The following is a 22,690-nucleotide window of genomic DNA, read 5'->3' as shown; positions in this document are numbered from 1 at the left end:
GCCATGTATGGAAGTGAAACGTGGACAATATGGAAGTGAAACGTGGACAATAAATAGTTTAGACAAGAAGAGGATAGAAGCTTTCGAAATGTGGTGCTATAGAAGAATGCTGAAGTTTAGATGGGTAGATCACATAACTAATGAGGACGTATTGAATAGAATTGGGGAGAAGAGAAATTTGTGGCACGACTTGACTAGAAGAAGGGATCGGTTGGTAGGACATACTCTGAGGCATCAAGGGATCGACAATTTAGTATTGGAGGGCAGTGTGGAGGGTGAAAATTGTACAGGGAGACCAAGAGATGAATACACTAAACAGGTTCAGAAGGATGTAGGTTGCAGTAGGTACTGGGAGATGAAGAGGCTTGCACAGGATAGAGTAGCATGGAGAGCTGCATCAAACCAGTCTCTGGACTGAAGACCACAACAACAACAACAACAACAACAAACTGAGAAAAAATCAGTTTCATAAGTATTATTCCACCATTTTTTTAAATAAATGTTTTGAATACATTTTATTTTTAGAAAATTTTTCATCAAAAGATCCGCTTTTGTGAGAATGACCCATATAGATTACCACTGGGAAATTTTGAACTGTTTATGAGAAATTTGGATTCCTTATTATGCTTTGTGTCAGACAGCAACAAGCAGTTAATAAGCCTGTGGTGATTTCAGTGTAGTTTTTCGAAAGGATTCTGAGTGGAAAAATTATCTGGAAACTTTATTTGCATCCTACAATTTTATCTCAGTAATTAACTTTCCACCATGGGTGGATAAATGCAGTAGAACCATAATTGATAATGTTTTGTTTGGTAAAGCTCAAAGTAAGAAAATAATGTGTATCCAGTAACAAATGCTTTCTAATCACAATGCACAGTTAGTTAAGTTAAATAATGCAGTGCCTTACAGTGTAGATATTCCTTCGTGGGAATCATTTAGAATGTTTAATGACTCCAGGCCAAATGTTTTTAAGAATAGTTCACAAGAATTCATAGTGTGGATTTCAGAAGAGTTGCTTAACTGGGATTGCCATTTATGCATTCACTCGCGAAATTTTATAAGCATCAAATAACAAAATAGTACCAATTGGTATTTTTTGTGACCTGTCTAAGGCATCCAACTGTGTGAATCGCAGTATTCTTATAGATAAACTGAGGTTTTATGGTTGATGGTAGAGCCAACCAATGGATAATGTTATATGTAACCAAAAGAATGCAGAAATCTATACTTAATCATTCAACCAATATAAGAAGGTGATATTCTTATAACTGGGGGAGTAATCACTTATGGGATTCCACAAGCCTCAGTCTCAGTTCCAGCATTGTTTTTCATATATGTAAGTGATCCTCCATCTAATATACAACAAACATAATTAGTTCTTTTAGCAGATGACTCTAGTATTGTAATCAGTCCATACATTCATTCATACATACACAACAACACAAGAAATGGTAGGTTATGTTCTTGAAAATATTGTTGTATGGTTGTCTGCGATGGTCTCGTGTTACAACATATTCTGTTCCGTACATTTAGAGATACTCCACAAGTAATAAGCGTAACTAGTGTAACACATGGTGAGGAAATAACAACTAGAGTGGAAAAAATTTAGTTGTCCACACATCAATGAGTTCAGCCACATTTGCACTTTGAATCATCAGGAATAATATCCTGGGGTAACTCGTCTTTAAGAAAGGAAATGTTCATTACTCAAAAATGAGCTGTTAGAATAATATGTGATGCTCACCCATGATCATCTTGAAGATATCTGTTTAAGGAATTAGGCATTTTGACTACTGCCTCATGGCACATTTATTTCCTCACGGAATTTGTTGTAAATAATTCACTGGAATTTAGAAGGAACAAAGATGTACATAATTACAATACCAGAAGATAAAATAACAGTCATTACCCCACATCAAAGTTATATTTAGCATCGAAAGGGGTGCCCAGTGCTACCACCAAAATTTTCGACCACTTATCGAATGATATAAAGCATCGTAGACAGCAAAGTTGTATTTGAAATAAAGTGAAAAAGTTTCTCCTTGACAACTTCTATTCTGTAGAAGACTTTCTTTTTTGTAATGTATGAAAGGTAGTGAATGGGAATTACCAACTCACAAATGTATAAAAAAAATTGTAAATGATCAGCATGTAACCTTATTTATAATGAATGTGTAATGTAATTGTAAATGACTTGGTTCACATCATTATGATTCATCATACAAATGAACACCAAACTAAGTAACTATCCATGCAGAAAAAGGAGAAGATGCAGAAATGTCGTACACACGAGATTGGCAGGCACTGAAATTAAGGTACTACTATCAAGAAATGTTGGTTATAGCATCATGCCATCAGTTTCTGTTATTAATGATGAAAATATTCTGATGCTATCTTGTCAGTGGATCCCTAGGGTGATTTGTATACAGAGGAACGTCTGACACAAACTTTAGCTTTGACAAGTGACATGGGAAACGTGCGTCAAATGCCATAAACAATATGGCGAGTACAATGTGATGTTATTGACAATTTTTTCAAACAGGCAAAGCTGTGGATCAGTCTGTAATGGCAGCCAGTTATTATATATTTTTTATTATATATATCACATTTGGTGGTTTTGCCAACTCTCAATCGAACTGTCATCTTCCAACGTAACCTAGACCTTGGTCAAAGCTACAGATCGGTCTGTCACCAAAACCATATTTATTTATTTCACATTCATTGGCTTGACCTACTCTCAGCTAAACTGTCACCTTCCAACCTAACCTCTACCTCAGGCTAAGCTGCATATCAGTCTGTCACCACAACCAGTTTTTTACAGTGTCATATTCATTGGCTTGTCAACTGATAACAAGACAGTGCATATATGCACCAAAAGGCTACATAACAACACCCATTAACATTGTGTCACTGGCCAAAGCCAATGACTCACATCGAATATTCTGCTTGACCTGGGTTGTTTCAGATTAACTTCAGAGAGGCATATGAGATAGCATTCGTCCCGTGTGCAACTTGTGAAAGGAACAATAGTATCTGTTTGTGACTTTGCTAATTAAGACAGTGTTTTTTGGACCAAGGGCTGTTTTTTTTACTCCCAAGAAATTGAAGAAAATTGGCACAGTAACATGCGGCCCGTAGTAGACTAATGTTCGCTTTCTTCCAAACCCAGATCTGTGTGTCAGTATAATTTTAGGTTTTTATTCTGGTGACCATATATTGCTAACATTAATGACACATGTCAGTGTAATATCCTAACTGCTAAATTTAGGATATATGAATTTCCACCATGTAAAAAATCCAAAAAGTAATATGAAGCAAGGAAAGAGTGTTTAGGACCTTGTTGCATCTGTCTGTGATGCACATACATTACTTTCTTTGTACATGTATTGAAATCTGCTCCTGAAGGTGCCAAATATTGTTACGCTTTGTATATTAGTTTATCTGGTGTCCACTTTGATCAAAATTTTATTGTTGCAGAACTTTAGTGCTGTTGTCATTTGATTATCATAAAATGTAACTATCTAATGCACTTACAGTTGGAGCTTACGCTGTAGTAAGAATTTATCAAGTACTTGATTACAGTTACCAAATGATGACTTGCTTGGATGCAAGGTTTGTCCTGTGAAGTAGTATAGCCCACTTCGGAAAGAAAAAAAAAGGCTTTTGGTTTTGTAAAGTGATACTCAATTTATTAATAAGGATTCAGTGAGTTTTAATGTGTAACTAACTATGTTCATCTGGTTTCAAATATTGGATTTCTTTTTAGCACCAAGGAAAAGAATTGCTTATTCCAAGAAGCCTCGCCCGCATCTCGTGGTCGTGCGGTAGCGTTCTCGCTTCCCACGCCCGGGTTCCCGGGTTCGATTCCCGGTGGGGTCAGGGATTTTCTCTGCCTCGTGATGGCTGGGTGTTGTGTGCTGTCCTTAGGTTAGTTAGGTTTAAGTAGTTCTAAGTTCTAGGGGACTGATGACCATCGATGTTAAGTCCCATAGTGCTCAGAGCCGAGCCGAGCCAAGAAGCCTCACCACAGGTCTAATTGTTGCAAGCATTTGAAGTTCTTTAGTTTATGTTATGTGAACATATGAGGCAAATTTTAACATGTTCAGCAGAATGGTAGGATACACAACAATATAAGCAAAACCTTTTATGGCAAAATTTGATATTGCTAGAGAACTTTTGTGAATAATAAATCCTTGAACAGTTTGCTTGTTCTATTCATAATAGTTTCATCTGTTCTAACTAGCCCCATTTGTTATTACTTTGAAAGATGCCGTAACGTTTTAATCTGTTTGTTTAAAATATAATTTATTTTCCGTTACATTAATGTGACAACCGCTTGTGTTTGATGTAAGTGTGCAGTAACCAGTCACAGACGGCAGGTGGCAGCACTAGATGTGGAGGGTATATAAAGTGTATTGGAGGATGTGGAAAACAGTTCAGTTGTTGTCATAACACATAAACAAAGTGATTTATCTGACATCCAAAAGGGCATGATCATTGGCTTTTGGGCCAAGGGTGGAAGCATTTCCAAAATGCCTAAGTTTGTAAACTAACCTCATGACACCATGGTTAAAGTATACCGTGCATGGCAAAATGGCACTACTAAAACTGCTGCCGAAACAACTGTGGTGCACTATAGGCCATTGATTACAGGCGTGAATGATGACTGCGGAGATATGTACAGGTGGATAGACATGTAACTGTTGAGCAAGTGACTGCCCAGATAAATCAAGGGGGATGTCAGTAGTGTCTCCTCAACAGCTGTTCGCAAACATAGCTGCATATGGGCCTCCGCAGCAGGTGCCTGCATCATGCATCCATGCTGCCTGCTATTCATGGTCAACAAATGCAACTGGACAGCCACTGAGTGGCAGGAGATGATCTTTTCAGATGAATCATGTTTTATGCTCTATGGGACAGATGGCCATTGGTGTGCATGGTGTGAAACATCTGAAAGCAATCCTGCAACCAGGAGAGAGCGTAATGGGCTGGGGAATGTTTCTGTGGCATTCTGTGGGTGATATCCTTCTGGAAGGCACAATGGCTCAACACAAGTATGCATCTATACTTGGGTATCATGTCCACCCCTAGATGCATTTTGTTTCTTCTTGGTTTGAGATGGCATCTTCCAGCAGGACAATGCAATGTGTCACACAGCTTGCAATGCGTGTGCATGGTTTGAAGAGTACCAGGTTGAGTTTACCGTACTCTAGTGGCTGCCAATCTTCCCAGGTTTAAACCCACTTGAGAATCTGTGGGAACAACTCAGCACATGTGGCCATGGTACTGGAGTCGGCATAGCTCCAAATCCTTGTCACTACCTTCCAGAATGTCGTTGGCTCTCTTCCTGCATGTCTTGCAGCTACAAAATGTGCTTATTCAGTCTTTTGACAGGTGATCACATTAATGTGACTGGGTGGTGTATATATTAATTGTTCTTACAGCCACCCAAAATAAAATTTGTGTGTGGGGTGTCCCAGGAGGAATGGTCAATATTCAGGGATATGACAGGTACTATCTTTTGATGCCAAAGACTTCATATGGACATATGCTCTGGTCCGAATGGTTTCTGAGATGGTACACATTTAATGTACATTGTTATTTATTTTTTGTAATGACTGACCATTCCTCCTGGGACACCCTCTGTGTAGATATGTGTTGAACATGCATTTGTTGTGCTGGTGCTTTTTATTTTATTTGAAAAGAAAAAGTAACAGTTCTTACAGTATAGCAAACAGCTTGCCTGTAGCTCTTTTTACTTCTTAGCTAATTCAGTAATGAAAATAGTTAATTTTTTTGTTGTTTTAATTATTCATATTACCCTCTGAATTGTGTATTTATTGTTTCAGACTTCAGGAATTGGAGAGCCCAGCATATACCATGCCCTTGTTGTCATATTTCTGGAATTCTTTGCATGGGGACTTTTGACTATGCCCATTATTTCTGTAAGTGCAAATGCATATTTTTCAAATTATTAGGTAATTTGAGAGTTTAATGTTGTGGTGTCAGGTACTTCTGCAACAATTATAGATACTGAAATGCCATTTTCACTAACTGACTGTGTGTAAGGGGGTGAATACTTTGCTGTTTAGAGTCTTCCACCTATTTATACCATATTTGTGTACAAAGAAACTAAACAAAACATGTCTTTTTAACTATAAAATACATATGTTTTAATGGCATTTCAAAGTGTGTGCAAAGAGGATACAACGAAGGATGTTCAACGTAAAATACAAATAAGAGGATATAATTAATGTGCCGATATGATTAACTTCAGCTAAATGAAGCAGTGGACAGCTAATCTCAACTATAGAAAATGATGATCACCGTGGCTCTAACTGATTGAACATTTCCTAGCTCTGTTGTATCAGTACTTATACTCTGTTGTGATACAAGTGTTGTCTCTGCATATATGTATATAAAGGAAGCTCCCTGCCGCCATTGGATAAGCAGCTGCAGCAGCAAGTCGTATACCCCTAGCTTACTTATTTGTTACATAGTTTAATTCTTAATTTCTTTGCGTGTTTTTGTGTACTTGCATTGTTTAATTCATAAATTTCGGGCGTATTATAGTATTTGAGAGTTGTAGCATCGCGCTTTAGTGTTTACTTCGTAGATTCTTACTTAAATTGCGTGTGAGTTTCGTATAGGAGGTGTAATTTCGAGTTTTAGTTACTGTAATCGTAAATTCAGGCAGATTGTAGCGCAGTCGTTAGGCATTTGTACAGGTTAGTTAATACATTCTTTGTGTGTTTCCCTTGCGTTATCTAGGCACTGACTCGTGTTTCAGTAACTGTTGTTAAACATCGATTAGAATGGACAGGGACTGTGATTGCTGTGTTCGGATGAGGGCTGAGTTGGCATCCCTTCGCTCACAGCTGCAAGTGGTGCTGACTTCGGTCGCGCAGCTTGAGGCTGTTGCCAATGGGCACCACTGTGGGGGGCCAGACTTGGGTATCACGGGGATGTCAACCTCGTCCCGTCTGTCCCCAGATCGGTCTGCCGCAGTGGTTGCCCCGGTTGCTGCCCGCAGTGGGGCTGAGCCCTCGCCTGTAGTTGATTGGGAGGTCGTTCCAAGGCGTGGCAGGCAGCGAAAGACGTCCCCGGAGGTTGATCAGAAAGCCTCCCCGGTGCGTCTGACAAACAGGTTTCAGGCACTGTCTCTGGCTGAGCCAGATGCAGCTGCCTGCCCTGTTTCAGAGGATGATTCTCAGTCTTCAAGGTCTGGGCAGTCACAGAGGGTGGGCTTATTGGTAGTTGGGAGCTCCAATGTTAGGCGCGTAATGGGGCCCCTTAGGGATATGGCGGCTAAGGAGGGGAAGAAATCCAGTGTGCACTCTGTGTGCATTCCAGGTGGAGTCATTCCTGATGTGGAAAGGGTCCTTCCGGATGCCATGAAGAGCACAGGGTGCAGCCAGCTGCAGGTGGTAGCACATGTCGGCACTAATGACGTGTGTCGCGTTGGATCTGAGGAAATTCTCTCTGGATTCCAGTGGCTATCTGATTTGGTGAAGGCTGCCGGTCTTGCTTACAAGATGAAGGCAGAGCTCACCATCTGCAGCATCGTTGACAGAACCGACTGCAGACCTTTGGTGCAGAGCCGGGTGGAGGGTCTGAATCAGAGGCTCAGGCGGTTTTGCGACCGCGTTGGCTGCAGATTCCTTGACTTGCACCATAGGGTGGTGGGGTTTCGGGTTCCGCTGAATAGGTCAGGAGTTCACTACACTCAGCTGGCGGCTACACGGGTAGCGGAGGCTGTGTGGCGTGGGCTGGGCGGTTTTTTAGGTTAGAAGGCCTCGGGAAAGTACGGGGTGGGCTGCAATCTCAAAGGGTGCATGGCAAATACAGGATGTGCTTGGATCAAGGAACAGTTGGAATTGTAGTTGTAAATTGTTCTAGTTGTGCTGGGAAAGTCCCTGAGCTTCAAGCGCTAATAGAAAGCACAGAAGCTGAAATCGTTATAGGTACAGAAAGCTGGCTAAAGCCTGAAATAAGTTCTGCAGAAATTTTTACGAAGTCTCAGGCGGCGTTCAGGAAAGATAGGATAGGCAGAATTGGTGGTGGAGTGTTTGTGTCTGTCAGTAGTGGTTTATCTTGTAGTGAAGTCGAAGTAGATACTCCGTGCGAATTGGTATGGGTGGAGGTTATACTTAACAGCCGAACTAAGTTAATAATTGGCTCCTTCTACCGACCCCCAGACTCCGATGATATAGTTGCTGAACAGTTCAGAGAAAATTTGAGTTTCGTAACAAATAAATACCCCACTCATACGGTTATAGTTGGTGGGGACTTCAACCTTCCCTCGATATATTGGCAAAAATACTTGTTCAAAACCGGTGGTAGGCAGAAAACATCTTCCGAGATTGTCCTAAATGCTTTCTTCGAAAATTATTTCGAGCAGTTAGTCCACGAACCCACGCGAATTGTAAATGGTTACGAAAACACACTTGACCTCTTAGCCACAAACAATCCAGAGCTGATAGAGAGCATCATGACTGATACAGGGATTAGTGATCACAAGGTCATTGTAGCTAGGCTCAATACCGTTTCTTCCAAATCCACCAGAAACAAGCGCAAAATAATTTTATTTAAAAAAGCGGATAAAGTGTCACTAGAAGCCTTCCTAAGAGACAATCTCCATTCCTTCTGAACTGACTATGCAAATGTAGACGAGATGTGGCTCAAATTCAAAGATATAGTAGCAACAGCAATTGAGAGAGTCATACCTCATAAATTGGTAAGAGATGGAACTGACCCCCATGGTACACAAAACAGGTCCGAACCCTGTTGCAGAGGCAACTGAAAAAGCATGCAAAGTTCAGAAGAATGCGAAATCCCGAAGATTGGCTAAAATTTACAGACGCGTGAAATTTGGCACGGACTTCAATGCGAGATGCCTTTAATAGTTTCCACAACGAAACATTGTCTCGAAATTTGGTAGAAAATCCGAAGAAATTCTGGTCGTATGTAAAGTACATAAGCGGCAAGACGCAGTCAATACCTTCGCTGCACAGTGCCGATGGTACTGTTACCGACGACTGTGCCGCTAATGCGGAGTTATTGAACGCAGTTTTCCGAAATTCCTTCACCAGGGAAGATGAATGGAATATTCCAGAATTTGAAACACGAACAGCTGCTAGCATGAGTTTCTTAGAAGTAGATACCTTAGGGGTTGCGAAGCAACTCAAATCGCTTGATACGGGCAAGTCTTCAGGTCCAGATTGTATACCGATTAGTTTCCTTTCAGATTACTCTGATACAATAGCTCCCTACTTAGCAATCATATACAACCGCTCGCTCACCGATAGATCTGTACCTACAGATTGGAAAATTGCGCAGGTCGCACCAGTGTTTAAGAACGGTAGTAGGAGTAATCCATCTAACTACAGACCTATATCATTGACGTCGGTTTGCAGTAGGGTTTTGGAGCATATACTGTATTCAAACATTATGAATCACCTCGAAGGGAATGATCTATTGATACGTAATCAGCATGGTTTCATAAAACATCGTTCTTGTGCAACACAGCTAGCTCTTTATTCGCACGAAGTAATGGCCGCTATCGACAGGGGATCTCAAGTTGATTCCGTATTTCTAGATTTCCGGAAAGCTTTTGACACTGTTCCTCACAAGTGACTTCTAATCAAGCTGCGGGCCTATGGGGTATCGTCTCAGTTGTGCGACTAGATTCGTGATTTCCTGTCAGGAAGGTCACAGTTCATAGTAATAGACGGCAAATCATCGAGTAAAACTGAAGTGATATCAGGTGTTCCCCAGGGAAGCGTCCTGGGACCTCTGCTGTTCCTTATCTATATAAATGACCTGGGTGACAATCTGAGCAGTTCTCTTAGGTTGTTCGCAGATGATGCTGTAATTTACCGTCTAGTAAGATCATCCGAAGACCAGTATCAGTTGCAAAGCTATTTAGAAAAGATTGCTGTATGGTGTGGCAGGTGGCATTTGATGCTAAATAACGAAAAGTGTGAGGTGATCCACATGAGTTCCAAAAGAAATCCATTGGAATTCGATTACTCGATAAATAGTACAATTCTCAAAGCTGTCAATTCAACTAAGTACCTGAGTGTTAAAATTACGAACAACTTCAGTTGGGAAGATCACATAGATAATATGGTGGGGAAGGTGAGCCAAAGGTTGTGTTTCATTGGCAGGACACTTAGAAGATGCAACAAGTCCACTAAAGAGACAGCTTACACTACACTCGTTCGTCCTCTGTTAGAATATTGCTGCGCGGTGTGGGATCCTTACCAGGTGGGATTGACGGAGGACATCGAAAGGGTGCAAAAAAGGGCAGCTCGTTTTGTATTATCACGTAGTAGGGGAGAGAGTGCGGCAGATACGATACGCGAATTGGGATGGAAGTCATTACAGCAAAGACGTTTTTCGTCGCAGCGAGATCTATTTACGAAACTTCAGTCACCAACTTTCTCTTCCGAATGCAAAAATATTTTGTTGAGCCCAACCTACATAGGTAGGAATGACCATCAAAATAAAATAAGAGAAATCAGAGCTTGAACAGAAAGGTTTAGGTGTTCGTTTTTCCTGCGCGCTGTTCGGGAGTGGAATGGTAGAGAGATAGTATGATTGTGGTTTGACGAACCCTCTGCCAAGCACTTAAATGTGAATTGCAGAGCAGTCATGTAGATGTAGAATGAAGAAAAGTGGGACACACTACTTATTTATGATAATTCTGATAGGAATGCCAGGGAAGTAATCAGAATGTGATTCGAGAATATCCTGATCAGAAATCCATGTAATTGCAAGATACACAAAGGATTCCTGTCTTGAATTGATTGGAATTCCCCAAAGTGAGTTCAACAAAAGACTGAAATGTGAGAAATGCAGAAACTCAATGTTTTTGCCCTAGAGATCTTATCAGAACTGCTGGTCAAATACTATTACAATTTGTTGTGGCGTGTGGTATCTGAATGGAGGTTATCATCTAGCTTCTTCTTTGTTGGTGAATTAAGTGTTAGAAACAGCTTTTCTAAATTAATGCATAGGGTCTGATTTTATTGTAAATTGACTAGCTCACTCCCCAACTTGTAGTGAACGTTGGAAGATACTGTGTATAGCATGGTTCATATGCAGAGAATATGTTATGCCATATTACTGCAGTGTTACTGTAGATACTTTTCAAACTGCTTTTTATTCACTACATGTCCCCTGACCAATTTTTGTTGCCGTCAGTGGTGGAAAGATTAAGAACATTCTGCGAAAAGGCCGAACATGAAGCAGTTTTAACCAGAAGAGCACCATTTTTTACTATGTATGTGAATGTTATGTAATTTATTCTTGGGCCAAGTCATTCCACTTTAATCGGGCATGTGTATTCACTCTTACACAGTACAGTAATGGCTAGAAAACAAATCTAGTGAAACTGTGTTTGAATTAAGTGTGTTACTGCACACTCATTGCAAATTTTTCCTCTGTTAAAGTACTTTCATTGCTCTTAAAATGTATAGTGCTTATTACTCTGTTACCTCAGTGCTCAGTTGCTAAGAGAGCAGTCACACCAGGAAGAGGCATGTTTCTTGTTGTTACCTACAATTGGGATGAGTCTTGACTGCTCCAGTAATTGTGTCATGGCAGAATACTAGCTCATAATTTCCTATGGTGTGTAAATAAAGTTAGCAGGTATTTTGTTCTACTAAGTTGGAATTTAACCACATCGTCAGAATTTTTGATGAAATCGTAACCGAGACATACAAGTAGTTTATCGCTATGACAGATGTATATCTCAATCTACGCTACACATTAGTCCATGATGGCTGTCGTGTTGCCAACTCACAATCAAATTTTCACATTCCAATCTAACCTAGACCTCTGGCTATGCTACAGGTCAGTCTGTCAGCACATCTAGTTTTCCAACAGCAGCACTCTTCAGTGGAAGAGCCTCATACACTGTAAGTGCACTTTACTTATTCGTTGTTGTCATCTTTGGACATAATATCGAAGATAGATATGTAGGCTTCTGCTGTTGGTGTTAATCATTATGAAAATCCTCCTAAGTTTGCTGCCATATCTTCTTATAAAATACTAAAATAACTAAGATTTCAGTCATGTTGCAGTGTTCTTGACTAATTAACTGGAAAGCAAGCATTTGAGCAAAGAGCATTAATCTCTGCACAATTCTGCCTACTATGTTGCCACAGTATGGGGATGACACCATAACCATTTGGACACAAATTAACAGCCTGAGTAATAACATCCAGATCGTACTAAAACAAGAAAGTAATGGTGCAGTTGTATTCCTGGATGTGAAGGTCTGCGTAACTCCCAATGTCAAATAGGGATACAAGGCGTACCAGAAATGTACACACACCTTGGGTGACCCTTTCAGAGATAAAAACAATACGAAACATGAATTGAAAGAGCCAATCGCTATCTCAGTAAAATTATAAGAAGAGATACAAAGCTCAAAAGGAAGCTAGCCCCAGAAAATGAAATAAAAGAACACGTGCCAGTGGTGCACTTACCTTTTCTCAAGGATGTCTGTAATCGATTAGCCAAGTTGCTCCACAAAGGAGGCATAAAATCAGTTTTCCAGAATGGTTGCAAGATCCAAGGTTTGGTAGGGTCCACTAATGACGCAGTAAAGCTCTCAACACCACAGGTGCATACGAGATACATGAGTGTGGCACCACGTAGATTGGGGAAACAGGAAGTCATTGAATTCACCTACATAGCAGAGCATGAGTGCCATTTGATTCGGACAGCACAACAAATCAGCACTAGTGGAACACCGTCACAACTCTGGGCAGGCTATTAAGTTTCAACAAGCAGTACATGCAACATGGCCATAGATATCCACATGGAAAATGGGAGTGGGAGTTGAAATGCTGCGGCAGCCTTACAACGTCAGTAGAGAGGGTGGTTGCAGGTTTCTGGGTTCCTGTGTCCCTTGCTGTCAATAATCCAGGTAAGATGGGCCGAGTGTGATCATAGAGCAGCAGCGTCCCCATGACCAGCTAAACAAAAAGTGCAAGCATAACTGGTGTTATTCTCCAAAATAAACAGTAGGAAAATATAGGCTCTACAACCTTCTTCCTGATTCATAGCAGGCTACCAATTACGAGCAAGCTGTGTAACTCTTCACTCTCTCCTAACACTGACCAGTGATATTTTGTGGCCAATAAAATTTAAGAAAGGTGGTGCTGGTAGTCTTATGACACTGTTATCAATGCTATGTACTGAAGCATCCTCTATCCAGTTAATTTGCTTATGCCCTGAGGAAGGCCACTGCAACATGGCCAAAAAATTTGTTATTTTAGTATTTTAGCATTTTAAATATTTTATAAGGTGATTTGGTAATACACCCAGAAGGATTGTAATGATACTTTCAAATATCATTACACATTGTATGTTCGTAATGAAAGAGACATTCAGTTTCTACGCTCATACACGTATTACAAACATGCACTATGTGAAAAAGTTCTAATCCTCTTATGTAATATCAGTTAGTATAAACAACAGTTTGGTATTTGCAACTACTGAGGAAATTTCAAGATGGTCACCTGAAATGCACTACTCTGTAGGACAAATTGTTAACTTTCCTCAATAATCACATTAATAGTGTAAGTTGACATGTTCAAAATTAAGATCTCACTATTAGTTACTTCAAGAAATATTTGTCATTGTCAAAAATAACAGTGAAATCACAAACTGTTGATATGAGACTGAAGTTTCTCACTATGCCATCCTCATATTAAACATTGTCAGTTACTTGTTGCAGCAGATCTGGTTTTAATTTTGAGCGTATGATGAAATCTTCCATCTTCTTTGTCAGGAACAACAGACTGTAATGGTGCTGTTGCGGTAACCATTTATAGCCTATAGACAGCCTGTGAGTGAGCTGAGTATACCATCGTTATGTCATGCTGCCAGAGATTGTCTCCATGTCACCACTGGTGGTGCCAGCCCACTCATAAGAAGCAATCCATCACATTTGGTGTGTCTTCGCAGTTTCGAGAGCTTGCTTTCACCCACTACTAAGATTATACCTGCTGTCCCGGTTCAAGTTATTCTTGCACATTTTAATTTCTACTGCTTCCATAATAACAGAATTTCGCTATATAGATGTGTGGGACAAGATTTTAGATTCATCAAACATTATTCTGTGTTTATTTGTGACACTGTGTTCAGCAAATGTTCACAATTTTTAATATGTCTTTGATTTTCTGCACAGCAGTCAGAAATGATACTGATAGATTGACCGATGTAATTGCTTCCACACTCACAAATTCCAGGGATTGAGAGACCAAGACTGTCCTTAATCTCACACACAGTATCTCCTTTTATCTTCTTGGGCAGTCAGAAAATACATCTTATGCCTCTTCTTCCCTGGACTCCCTTGAAGCTGCTCCATCATGCTTTGATACTCACCTACTGCTTGTGTGGTGGTAAATTGTATGAAAATGCCAATAGAATGGCCATGGGTTCTCCATTGTTTCCATCAGTGGACAACTTCTTTAGGGACCATTTTGAGGAATGCACATTAAATTTGGCTGCGTTTTACCCATCTTCATTTTATCGATATGTTGATGACATATTGATGGTCTGGCCACAATGTGCCAAAGTTCTGGAGCAGTTCATTGTTCACATGAACAGCATGTATCTTGACATCTGGTTCACTACTGCGACAGAGAGATACGGAAAGTCACCATTTTTAGATGCTTTGGTCGAATGATAATCAGATGCATGGCGTGTATGCCACACACACACACACACACACACACACACACACACACATTTTACATCTTGGTGTAGATTTTTTCGCCACCCTGTCTGGAAGAGATCTGTTGCTAATACATTAATATGTAGAGTTACCGCTAATTGTGACCAGAACCACCAAGACTGCAAGATTAATCTCTAAATATTTGTTCTGAAAGAATGGCTATGGGCTCAAGATATAAATAAATGAAAATTCAAAAATGTTGAACAATCGCATGATAATCTACCTATTGTATTCCATCCTGTCTGTGGGTCCACATCTACCAAAGTAGGTAGGGTCCTGGGCAGAAGAGGCGTGATACCTATTTTTCTACTGCCCAAGAACATAAAGGAAGTCCTGCCCACAATTAAAGACAGTCTTTGTCTCAGGGTCCCTGGAATTTATAAGATTCCTTGTGAATACAGCAGGAGCTACATTGGTCACAGTGTACCCTTACCATTTGTGACTGGTTACACAGCATCAATTGCACATTAAAAATTGGTAAATTAAGAAACCAGCAGTTGCTGAATAGAGAGTTACAAACACAAAATAATATTGCACGAAATTAAAATCTTGCTCCACACATCAACTTACAGGGGACCTGCTGCTAAAGAAGCAGCAACAATTAGAATGTGTGAGAACAACAGCAACGAGAACAGTGGCTATAATCTTAGTAGTGTGTGGAAGCAAGCTCTTAATGCTGAGAAGACACATAGAAATGTGCCGAATTCCTTACATTCCTACAAGAGTGCTGGCATCACCAGTACAGACTTGGACACAATCTCTGGCAGTATGGTGTAATGATGATATATGATGATCAGTCCCAAGTCACATATGGACTATAAACACTTAACACAGCAACAGCCACGATGGTCACTTGTCCCTGGCAAAAATGATGGAGAATTTTGTTGAAAGCTCAAAATTGTACCTGTATTTGATGCGACTAGTAGCCCAAGTGGGTTTTATACAATATTTATACAATATTTATACAATATTTATTTCGTGTACAGGCTTTCAGCCTACAAAATAAACATTGTAGAACATCAATAGTTTTTGTTTTCATTTTTGTTTTCATTGTTAATTATGATCTAACATTTGAAATAAACTTCAGCAACTGTGCCATTGTTTTTTGGCGTATGTGTTAAATGCCTCGTGCACAATCATTTAACATCCTATGCTATCTTTCACTTGTTCTAATTAAAGTTTTTAATGTGATTTCTCCAGGTATTGGGATGTTGCTTTAAAACATATCACTTCCATTTTGTTTCCACAACTAAGTTAATGAACCATCCCTAATGACCTTTGCTTTGAGATATTTATCTCTGATCTTCTTTCATGTCCCTCAACAGATTGCTGTCAGGTATCTGTCTCGTTATTTTTCATATTGAGTTGTAGAGAACCTCTGTTGATGTATGAACTTTAAAGTTTATATCATAGTCCCTGTTTGTTGCAGTGAGAGAAGAAGGCTTCCAAACACATTTATGTGTAATTCATATGATCACAAAATGAATATATTCCTTCATCCATTGTGAGTTTTTCAGATTAATGGTGTGTTTCAGTACACATCCTGCAGCTTCTGGTGGTGTGAAAACACACCAGACGGGGCTCCCAATGCATTTCATTGAGAATAGTCAGGAATTTGCAAGCAAGAACATATTTGAGTAAATTGTACATGACCAAGGTTTGTTATCTAGAGGAAAATGCACTGGATTATTGTGACAAAGGTCCACCACTCGTAATAAGTGAAGAAAAGCAAACAGGTCTGTGAGTTTGCAGCCCACCCAAAACAATTAAAGTGGTCTCACTTCTGTTTGACCCATTGCTATTCAGGATGTGCAAGATGGTCAGCTGTGTTGTTTTCAAAGGTAGCATCGCTGTGTGGGAAGAAAGCCATCATCAAATGTACCCAATTGTATCTTTTTTGATCCAAATTCATGCAATGCAGATTTCCCTACACAATATATATCTCTGCAGAGCAAACGTGCTGACTCTGTGCATTATGTATCCAGTGCCTCATTGGTAATGACCAGAAAAAGATTTTCTTTTGTGAACCACTTAATAAAATGCTGAATCTGATAATGAATTCCTGATTTCTTCTTTTGTATGTTCATTTGCACTGTGTTTATTTTGTATTATAGTCTCAGTCCCATGAGGAACACAAATATAGGAGACACTTTCAGAGAAGGAATGGCTGTCTGATTGCAGAGCATTTGTATATCACTATACTTATGTCTTTGCACTTTCCCATCCCAGTAGTGTGGCCCATTCAGTCATACCCTGTATAGAATGGTTCTTCTTGTGCGCACACACACACACACTCTCACACTCTCCCTCCCTCCCTCCCTCCCTCCCTCCCTCCCTCTCACTTCCCCTCCCCCTCTCCCCTCTCCCCTTGTAACTAGCAGATTTTTGTGTTCTGTGACAACCACTGTCTCTCAGTATTTATTATAAACATTTTGCTTGTCATAGGTCCACTTACACATCTTGCTACTTCTCATATAAACAACATAGATTGATGATAATGGCATTGATGCATCCCATTTTGGTAGAAATAATCTCAGTGATTGGTATAAAAGAATAATTAGAACCTTTAGAACTTTCAATTGCATTTATTGTTAACTTGATTTAATGTAAGTTAAAAATTGGAATGTTATGTTTACCTAGTACAAACACCATTATTTATTACATGTTTCAGGTTCTCAATGAAACATTTCCAGATCACACATTCCTTATGAATGGACTAATTATGGGAATTAAGGTAATGGCAGTGTTCATTTGATTAATTTTTTTCTGTTTGGAAATATTAAAAATGAGACATTTTTAAAGTGTCAAAATACATTTAAATATTTTATTTGTAGATTATGTTTGTTATATGTATCGGATGAGCAACAACTGTTTTCATGTTTATGCTTGCTGTGATGTTTGGTTTCTCATTATTCATGTATTAGTGGTTGAATACTGTTTGTATATTATTGGTGTTGACATAAACAATTGGACATAACAGAATAGGAAACATGTAACTGTAATATACACTGTACACAAAATGTATCACTTTTTTGAAACACCGTAATTGTTTCCCATTGTGACACACAAGTTTGAAATTTGGCTCAAAGGTGCCTACAATCTTTCTCTGTAATGTAGCAGTGCAGTGTTAATCCAGGCTTGGCAGTGCTTTGAACAGAAAAGTGTTGACACATGCAAAAAGGAGGCCACAGCTCAGAAGTTCATGTGGGGTGTAAGACGGATTAGTGGTGTCACATTGGCACCAAATTTCACAATAATTCTTCCCCATACCATCGTAGATATGTTACACAATGAGGAAGTCACTACACTCCCTCTTACCCACATTTTACCCCCTCTTTTTACGCATCTATGATGAAGGTTAGAACCTCAACACCCAGCATTGAAATCAAGTGATTTTCTTATGGGTGTCCATGAAAAACATTTCAGGCACATCACCACTCAGAATTGACACAAAACATCCTCAGGAGGTGGCATAAAGGGCACCTATGAAACCACTCTTTCCCTTGGGCCATTGATTCCCACACATTTTGTGGTCAGAAATGACAACTTGCAGAGCGATGAACAACATGACAGTGTTCTTGACGACACTGGTGACGCCCCCGGACAATTCAACCCTACTCCAAGGCTGCATTCACACTGCATGCCAGGACAGGTTGGGATGAAGTGTACTGGACTGGCTCACACCTAGCCAGCACAAGCCGCCATTCAGGGTGTTCACACTGCGCTCTGGGCTGGGACAGGAAAAATGGGGAAAATTTCAGATTTTCATGTTGTAAAAACCCTTAACAGTATATAAGACTAAACCACATTGTTTTATGTGTTTTATGAACTTATTTTTTCCATAAAAGATTTACTTTCCTCATGAAAAAAGAAAATGCTTACTTTTCATCACACATGAATTTTTAGTTCTGTAATGTTTCCCAAATGATTTTGAAGAAAGTATGTGCTTAAGAAATCGGATTTTTGTTCACATGGTAATATAGCATCATTACTACTTAATGATAGTGGGTAGCTTACTGTTAGATACATTTTAGACCACAATTATGTTGTGAGTGAAATATAGCAAAAAGTACGAAAATGTTTTTGAAATTCACAAGTTACTGAGTGGTGCCAATGCCTCGATTGCAAGCCAGTGGATTTCAGGTATGTTTAGTGTATTGTCAAACACTACAGGATAGAATAGACAAGTTACTGGCAATCAGTGAAGGCTGCGTGTCAGTTCCTTGCGTTATTTTAATTATTATTATTATTGTTGTCATTGTTTTTGTTGTAATGGTTGGATGCTGTAAATACTTCCTCGTATTGTAGCTCTTGTTTTGTTACATGTTTGTAGGTTTTTTTCCCCCTTTTGCTTTATTTGTCAGCTAATCTGCTTCCAGAATAATGGGCAGGGGTTGAGATTTGAGTCAGTGACAAGCACATAGTTTCAGTCTTAACAGAAACTTTCTCGTCTTTGTGTATATATCCCCAAACCCACACCTGTCCTCATGGCTTTCATTAGCAGCTACAGAAGTTGGGCTACAGTATAAAGAAGATATTCAATTTTTAAGGTGTTTTAGTCCTTAATACTGTGGTTTTTCAAAAGAATGCCACAGCCTTCATGAACAATTTATCAATTTACAATTATGCATAAAATAAACCAGAAATGTGCTTTCTCTGTCAGAAAGGCATAATCTTTGTTTTGAATAGGCAAGTGTTTCAAAGGTAACAAAAATCAGTATGTTCAACCCATAGTGTCTCTTTTATGTTAGTATGTGCGTTGTGAGCAGTGTTGGTGAAGTTTACAGCATAATGACGTAGATCCTATTCTGTCGAGGAGAGTATGTAGATACCTTGAAGGAGATTAAAAATATTTCAGACAAGCACAACGTCGACCAACAGTATATGCACCACAAGAGGCCTTAACTCACAGAAAAATCCACTGGTCCCTACAAATCAGTTGTCTTCATTAGGCCATCCTGATTTAGGTTTTTTGTGATTTCCCAAAATTGCTCCAGGCAAATGCCGGGATGGTTCCTTCGAAAGGGCACAGCTGACATCCTTCCCTAATCTGATGAGACCGATGACCTTGCAGTTAGGTCTCCTCCCCCAAATAACCTAACTCCAACCGTCTTCATTAGGGGTTGCAGTTTCATGTCATACTTCGTATCGCAGACTCAAGGTAGTATGGCTATGTGCCAGACACCTGGCCTTGTGTATTCTGTTTGTGGCAGTGTAGAGATGAACTCATTTATTGTGGAGTCAGCAACATCAAAATTGGACCATGAATAAATGGAGGACTGTGCTGTTTCCAGATTAAACCATCATTCAGTTTTCTGAATTATTCTTATTGCACATCTAGAGGGAAAGCTGTTGCTGATTCAGTCACATGTATGCTACTGAAGGAGACCAATTAGAGGTAGGAATCCTGGTGTGGAGTGATATGTATAAGGATATGGAGCTTCAGCTCCTCAGCGATGGTCAGTGAAATACTCTTAATACTCTGAGGTACTACATGTGTATTTTCAGAGGTGCAGTTGGTCCATGCTGCTTCTTTGTGAACAGTTTTGCTCATCTGCAACAAACTGTTGAAGAGAATGAATTTCTTGCATGTTGAGGTATCTGTTGTATGAATGGCCAGCTAGTTATATGGAATGAATTCTATAGGGAATGTTGGGGATGCATTGGGGAGACAAATTGCTGCTCGACAGCAACAACTATGAACTTTTCCACACCTTTTAATCAAGATGGAGATTGACTGGCAGTATAACATTTGAGCGCAATGTCCTATGATAAAGCTTTACCTTGTTGTGTAAATTTTTACTTTCCTGTTCAGAAAACATGCTCTCGTATCATAGGGTACCTGATTGCTTCCCAAAATGTCATCTGTCCTAAGTTGATTACTTTTTCGAAGGTTGCAGAGTGTTATTTCATTGGGGAAAGACTTCCAGGAACTATCGTTATTGATTTTGCTTTCTCTTATCATGTACATCCAAATAAGTTTTGCATCAGAAGTATAGGCTTCATTGCCATTATTGTTTCTGTTGCATTCTTCCAAGTGCACAGTGCTCTAGTAACTGTAATCGAGCGAGACCAGAGCACACAGGTCAAAGGGCTGACGGCATCAGTCGCCAGTACAACATAGACACACACAACAGGGACGACTGACAACACAGGCCAATTGCCGAAATACCAAGACGACAGAGCAAAGCCAAATTGGATACCAAGACGTGGCAACTATCAGTGACCAGAGCAATGATGAATAGATAAATGATCACAAGCACTGTTGTAACACGACTGTAGGTTTAGCCCATGCACTGTCGGCTTTATAGGACCACCGTGAGCTCTGATAGGCTGGCATGGCAGGCATGACCCGCGCATAGTGCTGTGGTGGTGGTGGCAACATTCACTGATTATAGGGGCGCTGCCTAGTGGCTGTCATCTATGTCCCTGCCATCTGACGGAATTGTCGGACTGGTATACCAGAAGTACTTTGGAAAACATTTTCTCAGAGATCCATATGCTACTTTACATATACATGGTGAACAAGAACTCCATCAACAAAGTATCAGAGGTTATTGAGGGATGCCTTGTGAGTATTTTGGTATTCGGAACACACGGCCTCTGGTGGCTCATTACAGAGTTGTTGCATTTCATTTGGTTTCCTACTCCAATTAACATTTGCATGTGTATTACACTGAAAATAGTACACAACAATGCAGATGTTGATGGCATGAGCTGTGTGTCTTGTTTGGAAACAAATGTGTTCAATTTGCGTACTCACAAGACTCCGATAGTTACTCACATGGACCTGGTTCCTGGAATTATTGCAGCTGCAGAAGTAGTACGTCAAACTGCTGTAATTCTTTAGTGTGTAAGACAGTTGATGGTGCATCTGCCATGACCATGGTGGTTGAAATTTTGAACAATACCTGTAAGGGAGCAGTTCTGTATTTGTTACATGCTGTACTGTACACAGATAGAACAGATTGAACACACCATGATTAAAGTGCACGTGTTTTGTCTGGGGTTGTTGCATTACTCTGTGTTACATATTTTGGTTATTGCATATTACAGGCATCTTCTCTATTGTGAATGTATTTTCTCAGAAACAAGGATAATTGTGGCAAAAAAACAAATAAATCATGATTAAATTATTAGTCTGTAATGAGTCACTTTAGACTGGTGGTCCTTTATACCAAAATACCCAGAAGGTGTCCTTGAACAACCTCTGAGAATTTGTTGGTAGAGTTCTGGTTCACCTTATATACTGAACAGCATAATGTTTTCTCCAATTAACGTACATTTCCTACATTTGTCTTGTTAATTAACAAAAATCAGGTTTGAATGAATGGTACTTTGATTTTTTTTCTGCCTACATATTATTATGTGCCTAACAAATTAAGATTAAATGTTATTTGTAATAAAATAGTTGAATAATTTTACTAAGACAATATAATATAGTGTGTGGTTTTACATCCGGAACCGTGGGACTGCTCCGGTCGCAGGTTCGAATCCTGCCTCGGGCATGGGTGTGTGTGATGTCCTTAGGTTAGTTAGGTTTAAGTAGTTCTAAGTTCTAGGGGACTTATGACCTAAGATGTTGAGTCCCATAGTGCTCAGAGCCATTTGAACCATTCGTGGTTTTACTGTTAAATGTTTTCAGTGGGTGCCACCTTCACACTAATAAAATAATTTCAAGCCACTTTAATGTAATTGTAGTCTAATTAGTTATGATCCCCAGAGATCATAATCCCAAGAAATATTTTGGTGTAGCATGTGTCAGTCAAACAAAAGGTGCTTCTATTCCTTTTAAAAATTTATATTGCTAACTCTACCTGCTTGCTCTTTATATGTTTATAATTGACAACTTTTTTCTATTCAAGAATTTCTGATGCTGTAGGTGTAGTTATTAACAAAGATGAACTTTAACCTGTGTTTGAAAACACCAGTGCT

The 22,690-nt window shown here is 39.6% G+C and overlaps 1 protein-coding gene across 1 annotated transcript in view; it reads left to right on the top strand.

Moving 5' to 3' along the window:
• Positions 1-22,690, top strand: part of LOC126471460 (hippocampus abundant transcript 1 protein) — a 103,869-nt gene that overhangs the window by 15,270 nt on the left and 65,909 nt on the right. Inside the window, exons 2-3 of the mRNA XM_050099652.1 lie at positions 5,850-5,945; positions 17,427-17,489. Of these exons, the coding sequence (XP_049955609.1) occupies positions 5,850-5,945; positions 17,427-17,489 (159 nt within the window). The remainder of the gene's footprint in view (positions 1-5,849; positions 5,946-17,426; positions 17,490-22,690) is intronic.

The sequence above is a fragment of the Schistocerca serialis genome, chromosome 3 (genome assembly GCF_023864345.2).
Source record: "Schistocerca serialis cubense isolate TAMUIC-IGC-003099 chromosome 3, iqSchSeri2.2, whole genome shotgun sequence".
Taxonomy (NCBI): Eukaryota; Metazoa; Arthropoda; class Insecta; order Orthoptera; family Acrididae; genus Schistocerca; species Schistocerca serialis.
The sequence above is the reverse complement of the archived record's forward strand: the minus strand, read 5'-3'. Positions and strand labels throughout refer to the sequence as shown.